We start from the raw sequence: 20,731 nt of genomic DNA on the forward strand, positions 1-20,731 counted from the left end.
CGCGCGCGTCGCCCCGCGGGGCGACCGTTGGGGCGGGGCCACGGCCGGTGATGGGCGGATGAATGGGCGTGGCTTCGTCCGTTGGCCACGCCCCTGCCGCGCAGTGCCGGGGGAGCGGACGGACGGATGGACAGAAGGATGGGCAGGCGGACTCAGCTTGCCCACATCACCTGCCCCAGGAAAACCACCCCCCCACGGCCCCCTAGATCTGCCCCGGCCCGCCCCGAGGTGGGGGTCCAGCCCCGCGCCCCCGCCCCTGTGGTCCCGCTTTGCCCACCACGAGTCAGGGCAGAACCCGCAGCAGTGCCCGCGGCTCTCGGGTTTATTGCTCCCGCGGGGAGAGGTACAGAGTTGAGGTACCCGGGGATGAGATCCGGGGTACCCGGGAAACCCCTTGGGGACCCGGCCCAGCAGGGTCCGACCCGCTGCCGGGGGAGGGGATGTCCCTGAGCGATGCCGAGGGTCCCAGCCGTGGTGGCTCAGCCAGGCCAGGGCCGGTCCGGGGGGGCGGCGAGGTCGTAGTCAAAGTCGGCGAAAGTGGCGGGGTCGGGTGGGGGCTGCTCGGGGGGTCGCGGGGCCACTGCCACCACCACCGGGTCCTTCTGCAGCAGGTCAGCGTCGAAGGCCACCCCGCGGAAGAAGGGGTGGCCCTGAAAGTGGTGGAGGTAGCGCAGGCGGTACAGGGGGTTGTGGCACAGCAGCTGCGGGCAGAGAGAGGACAGTGAGAACGGAAATCTCGGCATCCAGCCCACGGGCCAGTGGGGACCCCAAAATCCAGGCAGGAGGGTTACCTCGGCGAGCAGCCGGGCCAGCTCAGGGCTGAACTCGGGTGGGCTCTCGTAGCTGCTCTGTTTGACACGTTCCAGCATGGCCACATGGTCCCCCGCTGGAGCCACAGGGAACTGGGGGAGCACAGAGTGAATTCAGGGTCTCCCTGAGGTGTCCCTGTCCCCTCACCCTGTGGTCCTTACCTCCCCACTGGCCAGGGCAAAGAGCAGGACTCCCAAGGACCACCAGTCGGCTGCATGACTGTAGGGCCCGCCACTCAGCACCTCTGGGGCTGTGGGGAGAGTAGGTGAGCACCCGAGGGTCTGTGCCCCCCAGCACAGCCCCCCCAGTACAGCCCACCTTACCCATGTACTGCAGGGTGCCACAGATCGTGTGGGCTCGCTCGCCCCACTGCAGGTACCGGGAGAGGCCGAAATCAGTGAGCTTGAGGTGCCCTGTGGGGTCAGACATCACGTGGGAACCCGTAGAGAGAGTGTCCCCATTGAGAGGGTGTCCCCACAGATGGGGTGTCCCCAAGGCAGTGCCACCAGGCTCTTACCTCTCTCATCCAGGAGGATGTTTTCCATCTGAAAGGAGACAGGCACTGAGGTGGCCTCTCCATGCTGGGGGTTCAGAGACCCCCCCCCACCCCATGCTCCAGCCCCCAGCCCCACTGCCACCCACCTTGACATCTCTGTGCATGATGCCCAGGTCGTGGAGGTACACTGGGGACAAGACAGAGCCATCAGTGCCATGTGTCCCCTCCCAGTACAGCGCCCACTGCCACCCCTGAGTCTCCGCTAGTGGGGACACTGGTGGAGTGTCACTGTCCCCAGTGTGGAGGGTCACTCACCCAGCACCAGCACCAGCTCGGCGGCGAACAGGCGGACGGTGGCCTCGGCCAGGCAGCCAGCCGCGCGCCACAGCGCATGCAGGTCCCCGGTGCTGCAGTAGGTGCACACTGCGGGGACAGGGGACATGCCTTAGTGGCACGAGGGACACTGGGGTGGCATGGGCACAGGGGTGCAGAGGGCTCAGACACTGGGGTGGCATGGACACAGGGGTGCAGAGGGCTCAGACACTGGGGTGGCATGGACACAGGGGTGCAGAGGGGTCACTGGAACCACTGTCAGAGGGGTCACTCCACCACTGAGGTGGTGGAAGCGCTGGAGTTATAAAGGCAGCAAGGTGGCACAAGCAGCAGGACAGTGCAGGCACCAGGTGACATAGGGATGAGTAAGGTGGCATGGGAACGTAAAAGTACCAGGCTGACATCAGCACCAGAGCCCTGTTGGCAGTGGGAACACACAAGCACCTGGGACCACACGAGGTACCAAAGTGACCAAGCGGTCCTTGGGGGTCACACAGGCACTGGGAGCACACAAACTGCAGGGGCTGAGGTGACACAGCCGTCAGGTCCGGGCAGGCACCGGCGCTGGGGTGCTCTGTTCACCCCCACACTGGTCCCTGCCCCGCCGTGGCTTGTCCCCATCCGTGTCCCCACCCGCAGGCCCGCGGTGGGTGCGGGGTTGGAGCCGGGAGCCGCAGCGCCCGGATGGCCCCGGGGCGGCGGGGGGAGCGCGCGTGTGCGGGGACACGTGTGCGGGCGGCGGGGACACGTGCGCGGGCAGGGGGGGCCGGGGGAGCCCGCGGGCAGATGGTCACTCACTGATGAAGAGGTGGCGCTGGCCCTGCCAGCTGTCCCCCAGCCCGTGCACGAACGGGTGCCTGACCTGTCTCTGGGGACACAAAAGCGCAGAAAGTGAGCGGCACCCGGGGCAGGGGCTGCGAGGGGCTGGGGACCCCGCTTCTGCCATCTTCCCTCCGCAGCTCCCACGGCCTCCTGGGGTCCCCATGGCCACCCTGAACCCCTTCACGGGCTGGGGTCCCTCCTGGGCCCCCCTTCACCTGGATGCTGACTTCTTCTTTGCACTGTTTGAGGGTGTCACGGCGCAGCACCTCCACTTTGGGCACAACCTGGGGGGGCGAGGCACTGTCAAGGGGGGGGAAGAGGGCAGGTGGGGGCACCCATGGGCCCCAGGGGCAGCACCCACCTTCACGGCGCAGACTTTCTCCCTCCCACAGTCCAGCACTTTGAGGATGGTCCCGAAGGAGCCTTTGGCCACGAAGCCCAGGATCTGAGGGTTGGAACAGGGGCTGAGCACGCCATGGAGATGGATTTGGGGGGCTCAGGCTGGGGTCCTGCGGGGGGTAAGGTGAGGGGGACAGAGCACCCAGAGCAGACGCTGGGGACACACGGGGACCTGGAGGACCCAACAGAGACCCCAGAAGGATTCATAGGGACCCAGTATGGGGCACAGGGACACGGGGACCCCAAGGCGGCAGCGGCGGATTTTGACAGAGGACAGGACCCCCGCGGGTACACGCGGGTCCTCGGTGGGATGCCACACTCCGGTGGGGTGCGGAGGAACCCCCGTAGAACACACCGAGACCCGACACGGGCGCCCGGCGGCGGCGGGGATGGAAGGGGACCCGGCGGAACGGCCGAGACGCCGGTAGGATGCGCAGGGACTCGGCAGAGCGTGCGAGGGGAGCTCGGTAAGGCAGTCGGCGATGCCGGGATGGCGGCACGGGGTGCGCGGACGGCGCGGGAGGATGCTCAGGACGCTGGGGGACCCCGGTAGAGACGTGCAGGAGCCCCGGTAGGACGAGCAGGGACACCGGTACAGGGTGCGAGAGGACCCGTTAGGGCGCCCGGGACGGCCGGGGCGGGATGCACGGGCAGGACGCGCCCGGGGGAGGACGATCGGGGATCCCGTTCGGATGCAGCGGGACCCCGTTCGGAGGGTGGGGGCTCCGGGACGGCACCTTGAGCTGCTGCTGGCGGGCGGAGGGGCGGACGGGGAACTCCGGCAGGAACAACGAGACGAGCTGCGGCAGCGGCCACCCAGGCAGCGGCGGCTCCTCGGCGGGGCCCCGCGGGGCCAAGGTGAGCCCCGGTACCGGCACCGGTACCGATACCGGCACCGACCCTGCTCGGCTCAACAGCGCCCGCACCCACGACCCCACGGCGCGGCCCTGCGGAACCGGGGATAGCGTCAGCGAGGGGACCCCGGGGCGGGAGATGCCCGGGGGGATTCCCGGGGCTGATGCCGCCGCACGCACCTGGGGGGGCCGCACCGGAGCCGGGGTCGGGCCGGGGCCGCTGCTCGTCGCTCCCATCGCGGCGCCGCCCGGCCGCGCCCCGGGCCCGGTCCCCGGTAATCGCCGCCTTACATAACCCCGCCGCCCCGCCCCGCCCCGCCCGCCGCGACCACCCCCCGCCCCGGGGCTCGGCGGCAGGGCTGCCCCTTGAACGGTGACACCCAAGCGTGACCGATCCCCCCCCATCTGGGACCCCCACTACACACCTGGGGGTTGCTCACCCACCCGTGACTGATCCCACCCCCACCCAGGACCCCCGGGACTGATCCCAGCCCCTCTCCGAGACCCCTTCCTTACACACTCTGGGGCTCCCCCTTCAACCTTTCCTTCTCTCTTTGGACCCCCCGTGCTGAGGGGGTGCCTGCAGTCCCTGCCGAGCCCCAGCATAGCCCTGGGCTCACAGAGAGGACCTTTACCCCCTCACGGAGAGGGGTAAAGGCACAGGCTGAGCCCTCGTGTGCCCTGACCCCAAATCGGGTGCCCGGAGCAACTGCTGGGGAAGGGCAAGGGGTGAAGCCCCCAAGGATGGGGGGCTGCCGGGCTGAGGTGGGGCATGGTGCTGAGCCCAGCATTGCAGGGCAAGGCAAGAAACAAGCCACTGACCCAAGCCTGTTCCAAATTAAAAACTCTTTATTTAAACTCTCTCCCGTTCCCCTTTTTCCCAGCCTGGAGCGATCCTGCTGCTTCACCAGGCCCAGGGGCTGGGCCCAGCACCCGCACAGCAGGGAGGGGGGGAAGCTCCCAGGGGCCCTTGGCACGAGGGTTCTGCACCCCACAAAGCAGCCCCGGAGCACCCTGTGCCCCACATCCCCGTGCTGCTCCACCCCTGCCCCACAACAACGGGGCTACAGAGGGCCTGCACGTGGCTGAGCCCTCCTCAGGCACTGCTGAGCAGCACAGCCCCCCCTCTGCCTTCGGGGTGCCTCCCCAAGGCAGGAGCACGGGGCATCCCAAGTCCCTTCCCGGCCTGCCGGGTGCTGCCGTCATTTGCGCCTGCCGAAGATCGACTTCTTGCTGGGGTTCTTCTCGCCCACGCTCAGCCCGATGAGCAGCCGAGCCTTCTCGTCCTCCTCCTGCTGCTGGATGGTCCCGTCGGATTTGCTCTCCAGCTTCCCCCGGGCCTCTGCGCCCGCGGCCGGCTTCAGGCGCAGCTTCTCCTTGATCACCTGCCCGGGAGTCAGGGGGCTCAGCCAGCCCAGGTGGCCACACCCCGGGTGACAGCCTGAGCTGCTGAGCCAGTGCAGCTGCTTCCCATGCTGGGAAGCGTGCCACCCACCCTGGGATTACCATCTCCATCCTGGGCAGAGCAGCCCCAGGAGCAGGGAGAGGGACGTGGTCCCACGTACCTGTGCCACCAAGGCTTTGCGGCTGTCCCTCTTCACCGCCATGGCAAAGTCCAGCCATGTCCATGTGTTGTTGTGGTACTCCAGGCATGGCAGCACCAGGTTCAGGTCACCCCAGTCCACGCTGTTCTTCTCCCCCTGTGTGACAGAGGTGTCAGGCAGTGTGGGGACGATGGCCCAGACCACCCCAAGCACACCTTGTCCCACTGGTCCCACACCTTGTAGCTGACACAGAGTGGCACCTGCGGGATCTTGATGTAGATGAAGGAGTTGTTCATGGCTGCACGCTCCTTCATCTTGTCGATGTCATCCACGGGATGCTGAGGACAGAGCAGAAGCCATGAGCAGAAGGGAAGGAGAAGGGACACAGCCAGGAACCAGCAGGGAAGGGACAGCCGGGCACTAGGCCACAGCATTGCTTCATCAGGGAAAGGTGAGAGCTGCTCTGGCACGGTGTTGGAAAAATGAGATACAGCGATCACATCAAGCGTGCAGGCGCCTGGTTGTAAAGGATGCAAATCCTCATGGTGGGAGGGAGCAGGAGAAAGCAGACAAGCGTGGGAGGGAAGTGTGGGAGGACATGGCTACCCAGCCCTGCAGTTAAGGGAAAACAGACTGGCACCACAGCAGGGCTCTCAGATTCCCCCCTCACAGCAGCAGGAGGTACCTCAGGTGCTTTTCGGAACGATCTTCTGACCCCTGATGTCCGGTTAAGTCCCTGAGCAACTCCCTTCCCTGAGCCCAGCGAGTCATCGGCTCCGATCAGCTGCCGTGGCTTCACCACGGGGATCCCTGGGGCAAACAGGGTGCAAGGTGGTGGTGGTGGTGTCCAGCCAGGGGTTAGCCACGACCCCAACCCTCCCACCATCTCCCCCTCCACAGGGGAGACCACAAATCCCTGCTCTTCAACTCACGGCAGGACAGCAGCTGCCCACAAACATAATCCTGGACACGCAGCCAGAGCCACTCAAGGACATCCAGAGAGGAGGGTGATCACGAGCCTCTCACCTGTTGTCACCAGCTTGGACTTATCTTCCTCATCCCCCACCTCCTCCTCCTCCACATTACGGCCAGGGAAGAAGAAACCCATCATTCTGTGGAAGAACTGGTGGGTGAGCTGGATGGTGAGAGGCACCACGTTCACCTGTGGGAAAGTGACATGTCAGAGCCAGGCACACACTGCCTGTGCCCCACAGAGACCCTGGCACCTCCCGGCCCAGCCCTGGCACCTCAAAATGCTCCTTGATGGAGATACCTCCCACGGGAGGTCGGACCTTGCTGAAAATCCTCAGGGCCAGCTGCCGGCCAGACTGGCAGGAGCTCTGGGGACGCAGCACCACCTGCAGGGAAGAGGTCGGGTGGCTGGGGTGAGGACAGGCCACTCTGCCCACACCACGTGGGTCCCCAGGATGCAGAGCTGCTCCCTCAGCTGCCACTTGCCTTGTACACAGCGTTGGGCAGCAGGTTGTTCATGGTCACCCAGCCCAGTTCCAGCAGATGCTCGGCCGTGTCATCAGACTTGTTGACCTGTGCAGACAAAGCCATCAGCTCCCAATGTCCCCATCCCCAGCTCAGGGGCTGTGGGCACTGTCCAACTTCACACCTTGCTGTAGAGGAAGCGCTGGAGCTCCAGCTCAGCAATGCCCAGCTGCCCATCCTCCTCTGTCAGGCGCCAACGCGCCTGGGCAAAGTAGAACTCAGTCCTCCGTGCCACGCTCACGTCCTCTGGCTGCTTTCGCAGCTCCATCTTGTTGGCTCGCTGCAGCTGGAAGTCCTTGAAGCACCTGCAGCACAGAGGAGAGAGCTGGGATGTGGGAGTCCTGGAGTAAGGGGGACACAACGCTGGGGAAGGCTGAGATCATAGAATCAGAATGGTTTGGGTTGGACACCTCCCACTGTCACAGGTTGCTCCAAGCCCCACCCAGCCAATCCTTGAATACTTCCAGAGATGGGGCAGCCACAGCTTCTCTGGGCAACCTGTGCCAGTGCCTCACTGGGAAGAATTTCTCCCTCATATCCAATACAAACCTATTCTCAATTTAAAGCCATTCCCCCTTGTCCTACCTGATCAGTATGTTCAGCTCCTCGCTCTCCAGCTGCAGGTCAGCTTTTTCCTGGCTCAGCTGCTGCTGCAGCCGGTGGTTCAGGTCGAGCAGGACCTCGTTTTTGCTGTCATCCTTCAAGGACTGAAGGACAGACAACCCTCAGCACCCTCTGCCCTGGAGAGTGGATCCCAGGGAGCCAGGGCTGTGGGCTCACCTTCATGTTGGAGTACATCTGCTTCTCCAGCTGCCGGATCTGGGCCACGTGCTGCCTCACAGCCTCTTGCAGGTGTAGGATACTGCTGCGCTGCTCCTCAGGGTTGCTGGAGATTTCCAGCTGGAAACGCACCCGCTGCTTCTTCTCACTGTGCTCCTGGACACAGGAATAGGGCAAGGTTAGGACTGCCTGGGTGCAGTGAGTGGCACAGACACCTGGAGCCCCGTGGGCTACCTTGCGTTTGGGCTCCACGTGCAGCAGCAGGTTGTTCACTATGTCGAGGATCATGGCATACTGTGCGGGGTTGGTGGAGATCTCCAGGTCATGGTGGATCAGGGTGAAGGTGTCCACAGCTCCTGCAGGGACACAAAGGGCAAGCTGGGCCTCAGCATGGCTAGAAATGTCTTGGGGACCCTTCCTGTATGCAGCCCTCTGACCTCAGCCACCCCTGGAGTTAGCCATGGGTCAGCCCAGAGCTCTAACCACCACAGCACACTGCCTGGATGCACCCACCCTCCTGCTTCTTCAGCAGATCCTCCTTCTCCTGGTTGGCAGGGGTCTCAGGGGGCTTTATCTGCGTGGCCAGCTCAGGGTCAATGTCGTGGCTGTAGCTGATGTAGTACATGCGGCAGCTGCAGCGAGAGATGATCCTCTGCACCTGCTGGGTCTGCTGGGCTTCCGAGGGCTGATTCCAGTCTGGGGACAGGCAGAGGGACCACAGTCAGACTGCCATGTCCCAGCACAGTGGGACTGCACAGTGCAGGGCTTGGAGCATCAGCCACCTCCTGGAGCCACACAGGGACAGGACAGGTGCTATCAGCTCTACCAGCCTTGGGGTCACACCCGACTGGGACTGGGGTGGGCACAGCAGCCCACAGGCGGTGGGCAGTACCTGTGGTGGTGCTGACCATGCCCCCCACTGCCTGCCCGCTCTCCATCAGCTCCTGCACCGAGTCCAGGCTCCGCTGACGATGCTCCTCAATATTTTTCACCTGGGGAGGTAAGGAGGCACTGCTGGTTGTCCCCACTTTCCCTGGCTTGGCCAGGGCACTGACAGCACTGCCTGTCCCTCACATAGTTCACCCACATGCTCACCTCCAGCCAGAGCTGGCCATGCTCCCCCTCAGAGGGGCTGCTCTCTGTTGTGGCAAAGTACTGCATGCCATCCAGCAAACACGTCCAGGATGTCTTCTGCTTCAGAGTGTCCCCATACCAGGCGGGGTGGTGCTGGCACTGCAGCAGCTGTGCCTTCGCAGCAGACACGATCACACAGCCCTCTGTCTCTGCACCACGCAGAACCATCTGTGGGGGGAGAGACCCCAGGGGTCGGATGGACCTTTCTGGGGCAGGCACAGCCCCTGTCAGAGCCAGGGGACAGGCAGGTACCTGGCAGTTGACCAGCTCGATGAGGCAGTTGCGGTTGTAGATGTCGTCGGTCTGGCAGGCAGCAATGCCGCAGAGCTGCTCGCTGGCCCCCGACTCCTCTTCTGTGAAAACCACAAACTTGTCCGTCTCCTCAATGAGCTTCTGCAGCATGTAGGCCCCTGGGAAGAAGAAAGGTCAGTGCAAAGCTGTGGGGGGATGTCCTAAATGTACAGAAACATGCACAGCTTTGAGCTGTGTGCTTCCCCTTGCTCCCCTCCCCACTGTGCTCACCCCCTGAGGAGGCTCTCTCAGGCCGGCCGCTGGTGATGGGAGCGGTCACTCTGGCAGGGATGGAGTGAGCAGAGAGGGGGCCCCGTTTCAGCTTCTTGGCCTGCAGCTGTGTGTCGATCTTCAGCCCCTTCAGGGCCTCGGTGGACAGGTTCCGCTTGAGCACAGCCGCCTTCTTGTAGCCATCGTAGAGGCCGAAGGCGATGTCCCGGTTCGTGGTGGTCCAGGACGCCCGCAGGTCCACCAAGTGCAGCTGATGCGTGTGGAAACCGTCGTCCCCATCACGCAGGGGCAGCTCCTGGGCACAGAGGGTCAGTGCCTCAGCACAGCAAAGCCACCCCTGGCCCTGCCCAGTGGCCTTGTGCACTGGGACTAGAAGCCCTGCCAGCCCTTCAGGCAGAGCATGGGGATTGGAGCTCAGACCACCCCAGGGACCACAGCATGGGCACAAAGTCAGGTAGATTGGAGGCCCTGAAGTTCTCTCTCTTCCCCAGCCAAATCCCTTCCCTATTGCATCCAACAACCAACATCCCCTTGTCCTGGAGTTGCCACCAGACCAGCACAAGCTGCTGTGCCCTGTTTGCAGTGGTACCTCCTCAGCTGTGCGGTTGCTGTGCCGCTGGTAGGTGAGGGAGGACAGGCTCAGCAGGTGGGTTTTCTTCACCAGGGTGTCGAGCTGGTGGTCAGCGTTCTCATCACAAGTGGAGGCCATGAGGTGCACGGTGACCTGGCTCAGGTCACTCACCATCTGCGTGATGCTCCACTCCGAAATGAGGCGCCGCATCACCGTGCCAGCTGGGAGACAGGGACAGGGGTCAGCCAGGGCCCTGCTGTACCTGCAGTGCTGCTGACAGGATTCCCACTCACCTTGTGGGATGAGCCGCTGTGTGCCCCGAGTGAAGATGTGTCCCTGGCAGCATTCCACCTGGATCCCCCGCTGCTGGGCAAAGGAGGCCCAGTAATGCACCTGAGAGGGAGCAGAGAGCAGGAGCTGAGAGTCCAACAGAGGCAGAGCAGGGAGGAAACACTGAATTCCCAGCCCTGGGAATTACCTGCAGTCGGGGGAAGAGCGCAGTATAGGACAACTGCTTGTAATGCTGCCCCAGCTTCTTCTTGCTGGGTTTCATGTTGTTGAAGAGCTTCCCACGGCAGATGGGCCGTGTCACGCTGGTCCATGTGGCCCAAAAATTCTGCATCCAGCGGAGGGTGCTGCTGTAGAGCAGGATGCGGGGCTGGGAGTACTCTGAGAATATACCCACCATCAGCCAGAACCATGGGGCCAGGACACAACCCAAAACCAGCCCTGCTCTATGCCCCTTGTCCCCAAGGGACCCCCAGAACACTGTCAGCCACCTTTACTGGGTTGTGTCAGGTCCATCCGGATGGAGAGGTTGAGGTTCTCGGAGCGGAAGGCACGGTAGGAGTCATACTGCTGCCCCACTGGCACCTCGGGCAGGAACTCAGGGGAGCGCAGCACCACGCCGTGGTGGTCATGGGGGTTCCCATGGCACAGCCACTGCAGGTCCAGTGTCATGCACAGGTCAGGCAGGTGCAGGAAGCAGCAGTCATCATATCTGAATGCAGAAAAGAGACCCCAGTCACCCCCCAGCACTGGTGAGGGCCCCCCATGCTTGTGGCCCCACTCTCACTTGGAGGCTGTCCGGACATTGATATCCAAGTTGCCCTTGAAGACAAACTGCCCAGGCTTCCAGTGGAAGGAGAGTTGGCTCCACTCCCAGTGCATGTTCTCTGTAGTGTTGTAGGGGTCCTGCAAGGTCAGGCATGAGGAGAGGCAGGTGTGAGCTGACCCCACACCATGTTGCTCCCCAGTCCAGTAGCACCCACCTCGGTGGCCAGCTGGTGCAGGTTGGCCTGTTCAATGTCCATGTGCCAGTCTCCATGGAAGAGAAGGCGGCTCTTGTCCCACCAGGGCAATGGGGCACTGGGGTCCTCTGAGGGCTTGGTGAGGAGATCCACACACTGGCCGATCAGGGTCCAGGCCGGGTCCCAGCAGGGCCCCCACACGATGGTGTACTGGGAGATCACAGCTGGGGACACGGAGGTTGGCTCAGCCATTTGTCCTGTCCCTACCCACCACAGAGCCCCCCATCCTCCGGGTCTTACAGTGAAAGTCATGGTAGAACTTCAAGGGTGGCATGTTCCTCTCCACCGTGGCATCACCCCAGGGCAGCCCCAGCTTCAGGAGCTGGCGGCGCCGGGAGCAGGCCTGGCCACACTGCTCAGCTCCGAGCAGCCGGCCCGAGAGCTGCCAGTTCCGGATCTCAAACAGGTACCGCGGGTAGTCACGGATCCGCACTGCGGGGGAAGGAAGGGCTGAGGGCTGGGGCAGCAAAGAGACAGGCAGCCCCCCACTCTGGAACACAATGGGAGCCATCATCCTGTAACACCTCTGCTTCCTTCCCGCTCCCTTTGAACCACCAAAAATCGTCTTCCCTCCCTGGTTACACACCACGTGGTGCCAGCCCAGGCCACACAGCCATCATGCTGTCCTCCAAGGGCACCCTCCCACAAAGCAACTCACCAAAGAAGCTGCCAACTGTGCCCTTCATCATGCGGCACCACTGGGTGACCATCTCCAGACCCTCTGGGGGGAACGGGCTGACATCATCCATGTCCCTCATCTGCTCCAACACACGCTCCGTGCCATGGAAGGACTCATCAGCCATGGCCACCAGCTCCAGGTGGGCCAGGGTCCAGGTGAGGAGGGCCCTCCGCATGGGTGTGTTGGCGTAGAGGCGCCGCGAGCGCTGGATGTAGATCTCTATGTTCTTCTTCTCCAGCGAGGCGTAGAGCTCCTCGATCTTGCGGGCAGGCAGCAGCTCCCCGTGCTGCTTGCGCAGCGCGGCCACCTTGGCGTCCAGCAGCTGCAGGCGCTTGGCGCTCTCCTTGCTCTCGTCCTTCATCAGCTCGTAGTTGTCTCGCAACTTGACCTCAAAGACGTCATCCAGGAAGACCCAGGAGAAGTGAGTGACTTTGAGCAGGAGGTCAGGGGGCAGGGCCGTGCTGGCGGGGCGCCCGGGCCTGTGCAGGCCCTTCAGCCACTTCTGCACGCCCACGGCAGCGTCCAGCGTGCGGGAGAAGTCGTACTGGTAGGGGAACTCGATGGTCACGCTGGCGAAGGAGAAGGCCCAGCTGCGGTTGCGGAGGGTGCGCAGGGTGGGGAAGGCGTCGCGGTGCCGGACGACCTCCTCCAGCTCCGGCAGCAGCTTCACCTCCACCTCCTTGAAGCTGAAGATGCTGTGTCCATCAAAGCCGGCGGCCAGCTCAGGGCAGTAGCCATGCAGGGCACCGCCATGCCAGCTGACTGAGGTCCGTTCCGCAGCCAGGCTGATGTAGTTGGCCTCAGAGACAAAGGCTGTGAGCTTGGCAGAGCTCAGCTCCAGGGACAGTGACAGGAGTCTTTTGGGAGGGGGCCCTTTTGGCTGGAGGGGCGCTGGTGACTCAGTAGGGGTGGCTGGGTGGGACATGGGGCTCTCTGGGGGCAGGCAGGGAAGCGTCCTGTGGCCGAGGGCGCTCCGCAAGGCTTCGTGGCACTGCAGGGTGGCCAGGGTGTGATGGTACAGGTGCATGTGGTCAGGTGGGCTCCACAGCACTGCCAGCCCCTCGCCGCACTGCACCTGCACCAGAGAAAGTGAGCAGGCACCACGTCACTGCCAGGGCCAGTGCTGAACAGCCCCATCCTCCCCACAGCACCTTTCGTGCCAGCCAATCCTCCCCCTGCCCCATCTAACCCCAGAACAGGACAAAGCAGTCAACAACAACAGCCAAACCAACCTCCAGGGAGCGGATGCTGCTGTGGTAGGTGACAGAGAGCACGGAGACGTTGGCCACCGGGTTGGGGATGGCAGGAGCTTTGCAGCATGGCTGCATCTTCTCAGTGATGCTCTTCACCAAGGCCAGCACCATGCCCTGGACGCTGAGCGTGCAGCTCTCAGCACTTCCCAGAACAGTCAGCGTGTCCAGCCGCAGCTCCAGGGCACCTGGAGAGACAGCGTGTCAGTGCTGGAGGCACAGCACAACATGCCAGGTTCCTTTGACTGCAGGGTTATTCCAGGACAGCCATCTGGGATCAGCTTGGATGCTACTTACCCACTACAGCTGAGAGTGTGAAAAGGTTCACATCCTCCACCTTCAGATCCACCTTCCAGAGCAGCCCCCAGGGTTCACTGGAGGCAGAGGGTGGCTGCTTGGCAAGTTCAGCCCCACCAGGCTGCGGGCAGAACAGGGGCAGGACCCTGGCTAGGCATTCAGTGCAGGTGTCAGACGACTCCACTTGCAGCCCACGGATGGTGCAATCCAGGAAGAGCGTATCCGACTGGGCGCTGGACATGCCCAGGGGCTGGTTGTAGCTGCCCTGCAGGACAAACAGGATGATCACTCTCAGGCTGCAGGACATCCCTGTGCCACCCACATGGGAGTCTGAGACTGAAAGCCGCCTCTTGGTCCCTCGGCTTGCCCCTCACCTGGAGGTTGAAGGAGTCGAGGATGAGGGCCTCTCCCCACACATGCATGTTGGGGGGATGTGGGGCACGCTGGATGTGGGAGTCATTGCCCACTCGCCAGCACAGGTGGTCCACGGCCAGCACCACTCGCTGGTGCACGCTCTGTGGCCGCAGGTGCTGGTAGTCTGTGGGCACAGAGGAGGGGGGAAGTGCAGGCAAGGCTCACCCAAACATGGGCACCCCAGACACAACCAAGAAGGGATTGACAGCCCCTGGCCACACACACACACACACACACACACACACACACACACGCACGCACGCACGCACGCAGCACAGCGGCAGCACCACCCTCTCCACTCCCACCCTGCTGCCTCTCTGGCAGACCCCAAGAAGAGCCCAGCACCTCCCTGATCCAGCCTGTACCTGCAGAGATGGAGTTGAAGCCCAAGGCGAAGGGTGGCGTGTCCCCCAGCTGCACGGACACATTGACGTTGGACAGCGAGGCACACAGGATGATGGGTGCTAGGATTTGGGGATAGCTCCTGCACAGAACAAGCAGGGATGGGCTGTTACTGGGAGCTGTGTGCCACAGAGCCTGGCAAGGAACAGGCCCAGAGAGATGTCCTATCTGCAGGGGCTCCCTGATCACCTCCTGACCAGCCTCCCCATCCCACAGACGGTGCACAGATAAGGTGCTGAGTGCCCAGGCACCATGCCAGAGCGTGGCCAGCAAGAGGAAACAAGCTGTGATACCAGCAGCTGCACTGAAGCCAAGTTTACCTTCCCTTGTGCCCTTGGCTGGGGACAGGCACCGCCCGGCACCTGTATTCCTGTGCCAACAGCCCCAGCCAGTGCGAAAACTCTTGGTGACGGTAGTGGATGATGCAGGTGTTGAGCAGCACAGCAGCCGAGAGGTCAATGGCTGTGACCTAGAGCAGGGAAAGGGCCAGGTGGCAAAAATCCCATGCCAGGAGCCAAACCAGCCACCCCCAGGGGACAGAGTGTGCCCAGTGCTCGCTCACCTGCACACTGGTCTTCAGGGAGTTGAGGCACACGATGCGCTGGCGGCTCTGGGACAGGAGAAGGCCATCTGGGGGGACAGAGGAGGACAAATGAGGGGTGGCAGGGGGCAGTGATGGCAGCCCTGTCCCATCAGTGACCTCCTGGCTACTTGCCCTCCAGCTGGAGGTCTACACTCATTTGGTCCAGGTCTGAGGTGGGCGTGAAGTTGCGCAATGGGATTTGCTCCTCTTCACGCTGATATAGAAACTGCAGCAGCTTCAGGCTCCAGGTGAGATGCCTGGAAGACACAGGGTGTCACTGCCAGGAGGGAACTGCACTGTCATGTCCTCCATCTCCCTGTCTCTCATCACCAGCTGATCAGCATGCTGGCATGGACAAACACAGCAGCCCAGCTGCAGCACAGCTCAGTGCTCTCATTCCACTGCCTGAGGATTCCCTCAGCTGTCCTACTGGAGAACCAGCTCACGTGCCTTCCTCCCTCCCAAGAGCTCAGCCCCAGCCCCAGCTCAGTCCTTCCCACTGGAGTGGGCTCTAGAACTTGCTCTCTGCAGTCTAGCAGAGCCAAGGGATGAGCAGGGAACGGTACAGTTGTCCCCAGGTCCATGTCCCCAGCATTACTTTGGACTCGGACAGCCTGCCCCTCACCTCTTCTGGCTGTTCATGGACAGCACCATGCTAGTGTTCTCCAGCTTCATCTCCACCCTCCTGGGGATGAGCTTCAGTGTGTCCCTGCTCAGCACAGACAGGGATTTTGAGGGCTCCCCTGGGCCTGGAGAAGGACAGAGAGAGTCACGGGAAGGACTTGCCCAAACCCCCACACTCGGGAGCGGGAGGGAGTGATCCCACAGCCAAACCCCTCTGGCTCCACAGGCAACTATGGGGGCCACCAGCCCCTGCCCTGCCCCAAGCTTCTTCCTGTCCTTGTCCTGACCTGTGCTGGGCTCTTCCCCCACGCTGCTGTGCTGGGTCCCAGCAGTGACGTGGTGCAGGAGGGGGCTGCAGAACAGCCCCTCGTGCAGCTCTGCCTGCAGCGTGCGGACGCAGAGCCGGACGCCCACCAGGCGCCGCTTGCTGCTGATCTCCAGGGAGAGAGAGAGTGACAGGGCCAGCTCTGCCAGGCACGTGTCATCCTGCACACAGGGGACACAGCAAAGAGCACACAGGGAGTCACACAGTGCCCTCCCAGTGCCTGCTGCAGGTGGAGAGCTGGGCACAGCAGAGAGCCCAGCACCTGGCAGCATCACCCAGCCTCAGGGACACCCTGGGACAGGTCCTCAGCGTGTCCCAGAGAGGCAGTGCCCAGGTTCCAAGCGTGGCATTTCTCCCTCCTCCAGCACTCACCAGCTGGCTGCTCCGGAGGACTTTGCTGTTCACCTTTGTCAGGCTCACCTCGCATGTCAGGCTGGGGAAAGCAGAGAACAGAAGGAGGATGTGGATCTTGCTGCTGCCAAAACAAGTTCCTGCCCTCTTTCCTGTGGGACACAGGGACCCCCAGGTCCCTGCTCCAAGTGCTCCCAAAAGCAGAGCATGCCCTAACTCCATGCACGCCACACTATTTAGAGAACACACAACTCAAGCTTCCTGTGACAGGAAAAGGAACCAGGCCAGCCTCAGAGGAGGTTAATGCGTCACACCACAGGTGACACAGGATGCTGCTGAGTGGGACAGAGAGAGGACAGACACAAGGCTGGGGTCAGAGGAGCTTCCCTGCCCTGGAAGCAGACAGAGGTACGAGCGCAGCATTACCTCTTCCCATTGCCATTCAGGAGGAGACGTGTCTGGCTGGCCTGGATGTGCCAGAGAGACTCTGAGGTGGCCACGTGCAGAACCATGATGTTGATGGAATCCATGTGGATGGAAAAGAGCTGGGGGGAAGGTGCTGCTGTGAGGGATATCCGACAGCAGCGCAGCCCACAGCAGCTTCTCACCGAGCCAGTGCCTCACCTGGCTAAGGAGCCTCAGCAGGGAGGGTTTAAGGGTCAGCTCTGTCCTGCTTTCATTTCCATCAGCTTCTCTGGGAGCCTTTGGGACGGACGGCTGGAACCCAGGGCCTTTCTGGAGATCCGTGCGGATTCGCACCTCGCCAAAACACAGCTCAAAGTAGCGCCTGGGGAGCAACAGCACAGGCAGCTCTGACAAGAGCTCACACTTGGCACACCTGGCCCTGCCACCAGGGATTTCCCCTACCCCAGGGACGTGCAGGACCAGCACAAGGGCACCCACAAGACACTGTCACCTCCAAGCGTGGGTCACTCCCTCAAAGAGCTGACCACAGGGCAATAAGGATGGCAGAAAGGTGTAAAGGCAGCAGGATGGCAAGCAGGGCGAGGGGTGAGGCAGACCCCCAAAGGGAGCAGGCAGGGAGCTGGGGTGGGGGCACGTACGGCAGCTCCCGGCTCAGTTTGCTGGAGATCCAGATGTTGTCGATCTCCTGTAAGGACACACAGGTAGGTCAGAGAAGAAACAACTTGGCTCTGCCTTGTGATGCTCATCTCAACATTTCCACTCCCAGTGCCTGGGATCATGCAAGGAACAGCAAAACCCCAAGTCTGGCCATGGGAGGAAGGGCCTGGCACCAGCTCTGGGGGTGCTCAACAGGAGAGTGGCTCCATGGATTTGCTGCCAGCCTGGAAGTGACAGCAACCACCCTCCCTGCCTTGTCTGGCAGCAACCACCCCTTGCCCAGGTACCCACCACAGTCTGCTGCTCCCGCTGGAACTTGAGGCTGATGTTCTGGGCCCAGAAGAAACCAAAGGAGCCGATCTTCAGCTCTGCATGAAGCTTCTGCCGGCACCAGGTGACAGCCAGGCGACATGCCAGCCATCTGTGGGGACGGGGGAAGGCCAGGGTCAGCCTGCCCACTGGGGTTGGGGTCTAGAGATGCCCTTCATCCTTTGAGCGTCAGCTCCAGCACCCTCAGCTGGATAGGAGCTTCCAGGAACTCACGGTGGAGAAGAAACCCTGCAGGACCATCCCCAACAATCCCTGACAGCCCCCTCCCAAGACCAGACACCTCCACACCCCCTGGCCCCCTATGCCCACCTCTGTGAGCTCCTCTGAACTTCTCCAAGCCCCCAAGCCTGTGACACCAAACTCTACAACCTCCCAATCCCCTGCAGGCTCCCCTCCACACCCAGCCTTGCGAGCCCCCCAAATTCCTGACACCCCCCAAGCCCTCTTTGTCCCCCTTACCCTCTGCTCCCTCTCCCCAGACCCCCAACACCTCACCCCTAGCCCCGCATGCCCCCCGCACCCCCGGCACTACCCCAACCCCCCCTTACCACCCCAAAAACTCCCGCGGGCCCCCAAAACACCCGCACCCCCACTGCCAGCACCTCGGGCCTCCCCTCGACCCTGGCGAGCTCCTCCCAGCCCAGCAGAGCCCCACCCGCCGCGCTGCCACCCCCAGCCCGCTGTCACCCCCGTGCCACCGCCGTGCCCCCCGCCCAGCCCCGTCACACCCCCGAGCTCCCGCCGCGTCCCCCGAGCCCCCGCCAGGCCCTGACCGCGCCAGCAGCCCTGCGAGCAGCGCGACGAGCACCACGGCGAGCAGCGCGGCGGGCAGCGGCGGCGGCATGGCGGGCACGGCCCCGGTGCGGCCCCCGGCCCCGGTGAGACCCCCTCCCTCCCGCCCGCCCCGGCCCCGGCCCCGGCCCCGGCGCCGCCGCCGCCCGTGGGGCCGCCCGCGCACCCCGAGTGGCCGCTGGGAGGGGCGGGACGGGGCGGGGCCCGGCGGCGCCTGCCCGGGGACAGCGGCGGCCGCAGCGCCCCGCCAGGGCCGCACCGGCATCGGGACACGGGGACAGAGGGACAGCAGGGACGCGGGGATGGGACAGGGATGCATCGCGGCGGCACCGGCATGGAGACAGCGGGGACACCAGGACGGCATTGGCACGGGGACACCGGGATGGGGACAGGGGTGACACCAGGGCGGCACCGGCATGGGGTCAGCAAGGATGGGAGGGATGGCACCAGGATGGCACCAGGATGGGAGAGGAGTGACACCGGGTCTGGCACTGGGTTTGGGACTGGGATGGAGTGAGGGGGGTGACAGCAGGTCCAACACTGAAATGGAGTGAGGAGCAGGGCGGGGGGGTGACACTAGGTCTGGAACTAGGATGGGGCAAGTGGGTGACACTAGGGGCAGCACCAGTGTGGGGCAAGTGCAGATGACACCAGGTCTGGCCCCCAGTGCCAGACGTCCCCTGCATCCCCCACACAAACAGCCACACCACAGGGCAGAGTTCAGCACTTTTTATAGCCCCAGGTCCTTGCAGGGCACAAGGGGCAGTTTGGGGTACAGCTCCCAGGGACAGCAGGCCTTTAAGGGCAACGTGCTTGGACAGAATGGGCTGCAAAGGGACAGGGTGGGAACTTGGGAATTTGTTTTGGGTCAGGTCTGGATGTTTGGCTTGGCTTTGCACTAATTTGGGATGTCTGGACCTTCTTTGTGCCAATCTAAGATGTTGGGCTCTGTTGTGGCTCAGGTCTGAACATTGGGATCTGCTTTGAAGTGATTTTAGGATGTTGGGAGCTGCTTTGGGTCAGGTCTGGACGCTGGGGCCTGTTTAGTGTCATATTTGGGACAATGGAATCTGCTCCACGTTGAATTCAGGACATCGGGATCTGCTTTGTGCTGGGGCCCTGTGTCAATGGTATGTGTCAGTCCTGGGTGGGGACAGGAGCCATCCCCAGGCCTCAGCAGTCTCAAACACAGCAGGGCAGCACCCAGCAGCTCAGCATCAGTCTGTCCGTCCCTCACAACTCGGCGTGGTACTGCTCCGTTTGGAAGGCCTCGCTGGGCTGCATGAAGATGCCCTCCATCACCTTCCAGTAGTTATTCTGGCTGGAGGCGGCCATGCCGTGCACCTCCTTCTGCCCGTGGATGGGCCGGCCGTACTGCTCGCCGGTCACCGAGAGGAAGACGTCGGTGGAGGTGTGCTGGAAGCGCACCTCGTCATCCCGCACCCAGTAGGTGCCACTGCACACCACGGTCCAGTCGTCCAGGTAGTCACCCTCGCCAGCCTCCCCGAATGCACTCACCTCCTGGGGGTGAAGAACAGCTCGTTTGGGGCCGGGATGAAAAAATGGAAAGGTTGAGGTGGGCAGAGGGATCTGGTTGTGACTGGGGCTCTGTTAGGACTTTGAGGGTCTGGTTGGGATTCAGGCACTGGCAGGGCACTAGGGAGCTGGGAGGGAGTGGGGAATAAGGTGGGACTGGCAGGGACCCAGCTGGGACCAGGGAACAAGGCAGTGCTGGTAGGGAGCCAGCCTAAGGACAGACTCACTCTGGGGAACTGGGGAACAAGGTGAGGCCGGTGGGGACACATCTGGGGCCAGGAATTAGGAAATGCTAGTAGACATGTGGGAGTCTGGTTGGGAGAACCTAGGAAACTGACTGGGCAATAAGCTGGCAGTAACATGGGGGACGAGGGGACCCCAGGCGGGAAGGGCAGGGACAGGAACAACCCAGCGGGGACTCAGGGCACCCGCCAAGAGCCGAGTGACAAGGCGGGCCCCGTCATTCCCAGGGAAACACACCGAGCCCGGGGACGCGGGCTGGTGCTCCCCGGTCGGTACCTGGTTCCCGGAGAGCGGCGAGGTGAAGCGGTGGCTGTGCAGGTTGCGGCCGGTGCCCAGGTGCGTGAGGCGGATGGCCTGCCCGCAGCGCACCGGCGTGCCCCGCTGGCACACGGCGGCCGTGCGGCCCCGCACCCGCCAGTAGCTGTTCCCGTCATCCGCCGCCGACACCCCGGTCACCGACTGCTGCCCGCTGCCTGCGGAGGAAGGAGAACCACCGTCAATCACACCCAGCTCAGCCCACCGCGGGAGCCGGGCGGAGCGCGGGGGGGCCGCGCCCGTTACCGGAGCCGTAGCGCACATCGTGCGAGTGCAGGCGCACGTTGTGCCGCACGTTGAGCAGCTTCACCACGGAGCCGCAGGTGACGGGCCCGGGGTCGCCGCGCCCCGCCGCGCCCAGCGCCGCCGCCAGCAGCGGGAGCAGCAGCCGGAGCAGCAGCGGCGGCCGCCGCACCGCCTCCATCCCGCAGGAAG

At 63.4% G+C, this 20,731-nt stretch overlaps 3 protein-coding genes across 3 annotated transcripts; all 3 read right to left on the minus strand.

Annotated features, from left to right (window-relative positions):
- Positions 1 to 288: 288 nt before the first annotated feature.
- RSKR (ribosomal protein S6 kinase related) lies at positions 289 to 3,951 on the minus strand. The gene is made up of 12 exons (XM_059865907.1): positions 3,895 to 3,951; positions 3,598 to 3,807; positions 2,823 to 2,906; positions 2,677 to 2,745; positions 2,438 to 2,507; positions 1,622 to 1,729; positions 1,453 to 1,493; positions 1,328 to 1,355; positions 1,134 to 1,223; positions 972 to 1,060; positions 792 to 902; positions 289 to 701 (listed from the first exon to the last, which is right to left on the minus strand). Exons 1-12 carry the CDS (start codon positions 3,949 to 3,951, stop codon positions 480 to 482), a joined length of 1,179 nt encoding a protein of 392 aa, XP_059721890.1. The 3' UTR covers positions 289 to 479.
- A 594-nt stretch (positions 3,952 to 4,545) lies between these two features.
- BLTP2 (bridge-like lipid transfer protein family member 2) lies at positions 4,546 to 18,287 on the minus strand. The gene is made up of 39 exons (XM_059865686.1): positions 18,184 to 18,287; positions 17,372 to 17,501; positions 17,062 to 17,108; positions 16,622 to 16,784; positions 16,424 to 16,542; positions 16,019 to 16,079; positions 15,609 to 15,807; positions 15,323 to 15,446; positions 14,830 to 14,954; positions 14,677 to 14,744; positions 14,435 to 14,583; positions 14,078 to 14,196; positions 13,673 to 13,836; positions 13,299 to 13,563; positions 12,984 to 13,189; positions 11,731 to 12,826; positions 11,313 to 11,504; positions 11,034 to 11,236; positions 10,838 to 10,956; positions 10,542 to 10,762; positions 10,241 to 10,431; positions 10,056 to 10,155; positions 9,781 to 9,983; positions 9,192 to 9,486; positions 8,922 to 9,079; positions 8,631 to 8,837; positions 8,428 to 8,527; positions 8,049 to 8,231; positions 7,770 to 7,891; positions 7,536 to 7,691; positions 7,341 to 7,462; positions 6,880 to 7,060; positions 6,717 to 6,803; positions 6,506 to 6,616; positions 6,285 to 6,420; positions 5,944 to 6,068; positions 5,495 to 5,596; positions 5,280 to 5,414; positions 4,546 to 5,099 (listed from the first exon to the last, which is right to left on the minus strand). The coding sequence occupies exons 1-39, from the start codon at positions 18,252 to 18,254 to the stop codon at positions 4,917 to 4,919; spliced, it is 6,738 nt and encodes a 2,245-aa protein (XP_059721669.1). The 5' UTR covers positions 18,255 to 18,287; the 3' UTR covers positions 4,546 to 4,916.
- Positions 18,288 to 18,916: 629 nt separating this feature from the next.
- Positions 18,917 to 20,720, minus strand: SDF2 (stromal cell derived factor 2). Its single transcript, XM_059865989.1, has 3 exons — positions 20,543 to 20,720; positions 20,258 to 20,454; positions 18,917 to 19,723 (listed from the first exon to the last, which is right to left on the minus strand). Exons 1-3 carry the CDS (start codon positions 20,718 to 20,720, stop codon positions 19,436 to 19,438), a joined length of 663 nt encoding a protein of 220 aa, XP_059721972.1. The 3' UTR covers positions 18,917 to 19,435.
- Between the last annotated feature and the right edge of the window lie 11 nt (positions 20,721 to 20,731).

This window comes from Haemorhous mexicanus, chromosome 22 (genome assembly GCF_027477595.1).
Source record: "Haemorhous mexicanus isolate bHaeMex1 chromosome 22, bHaeMex1.pri, whole genome shotgun sequence".
Lineage (NCBI taxonomy): Eukaryota > Metazoa > Chordata > Aves > Passeriformes > Fringillidae > Haemorhous > Haemorhous mexicanus.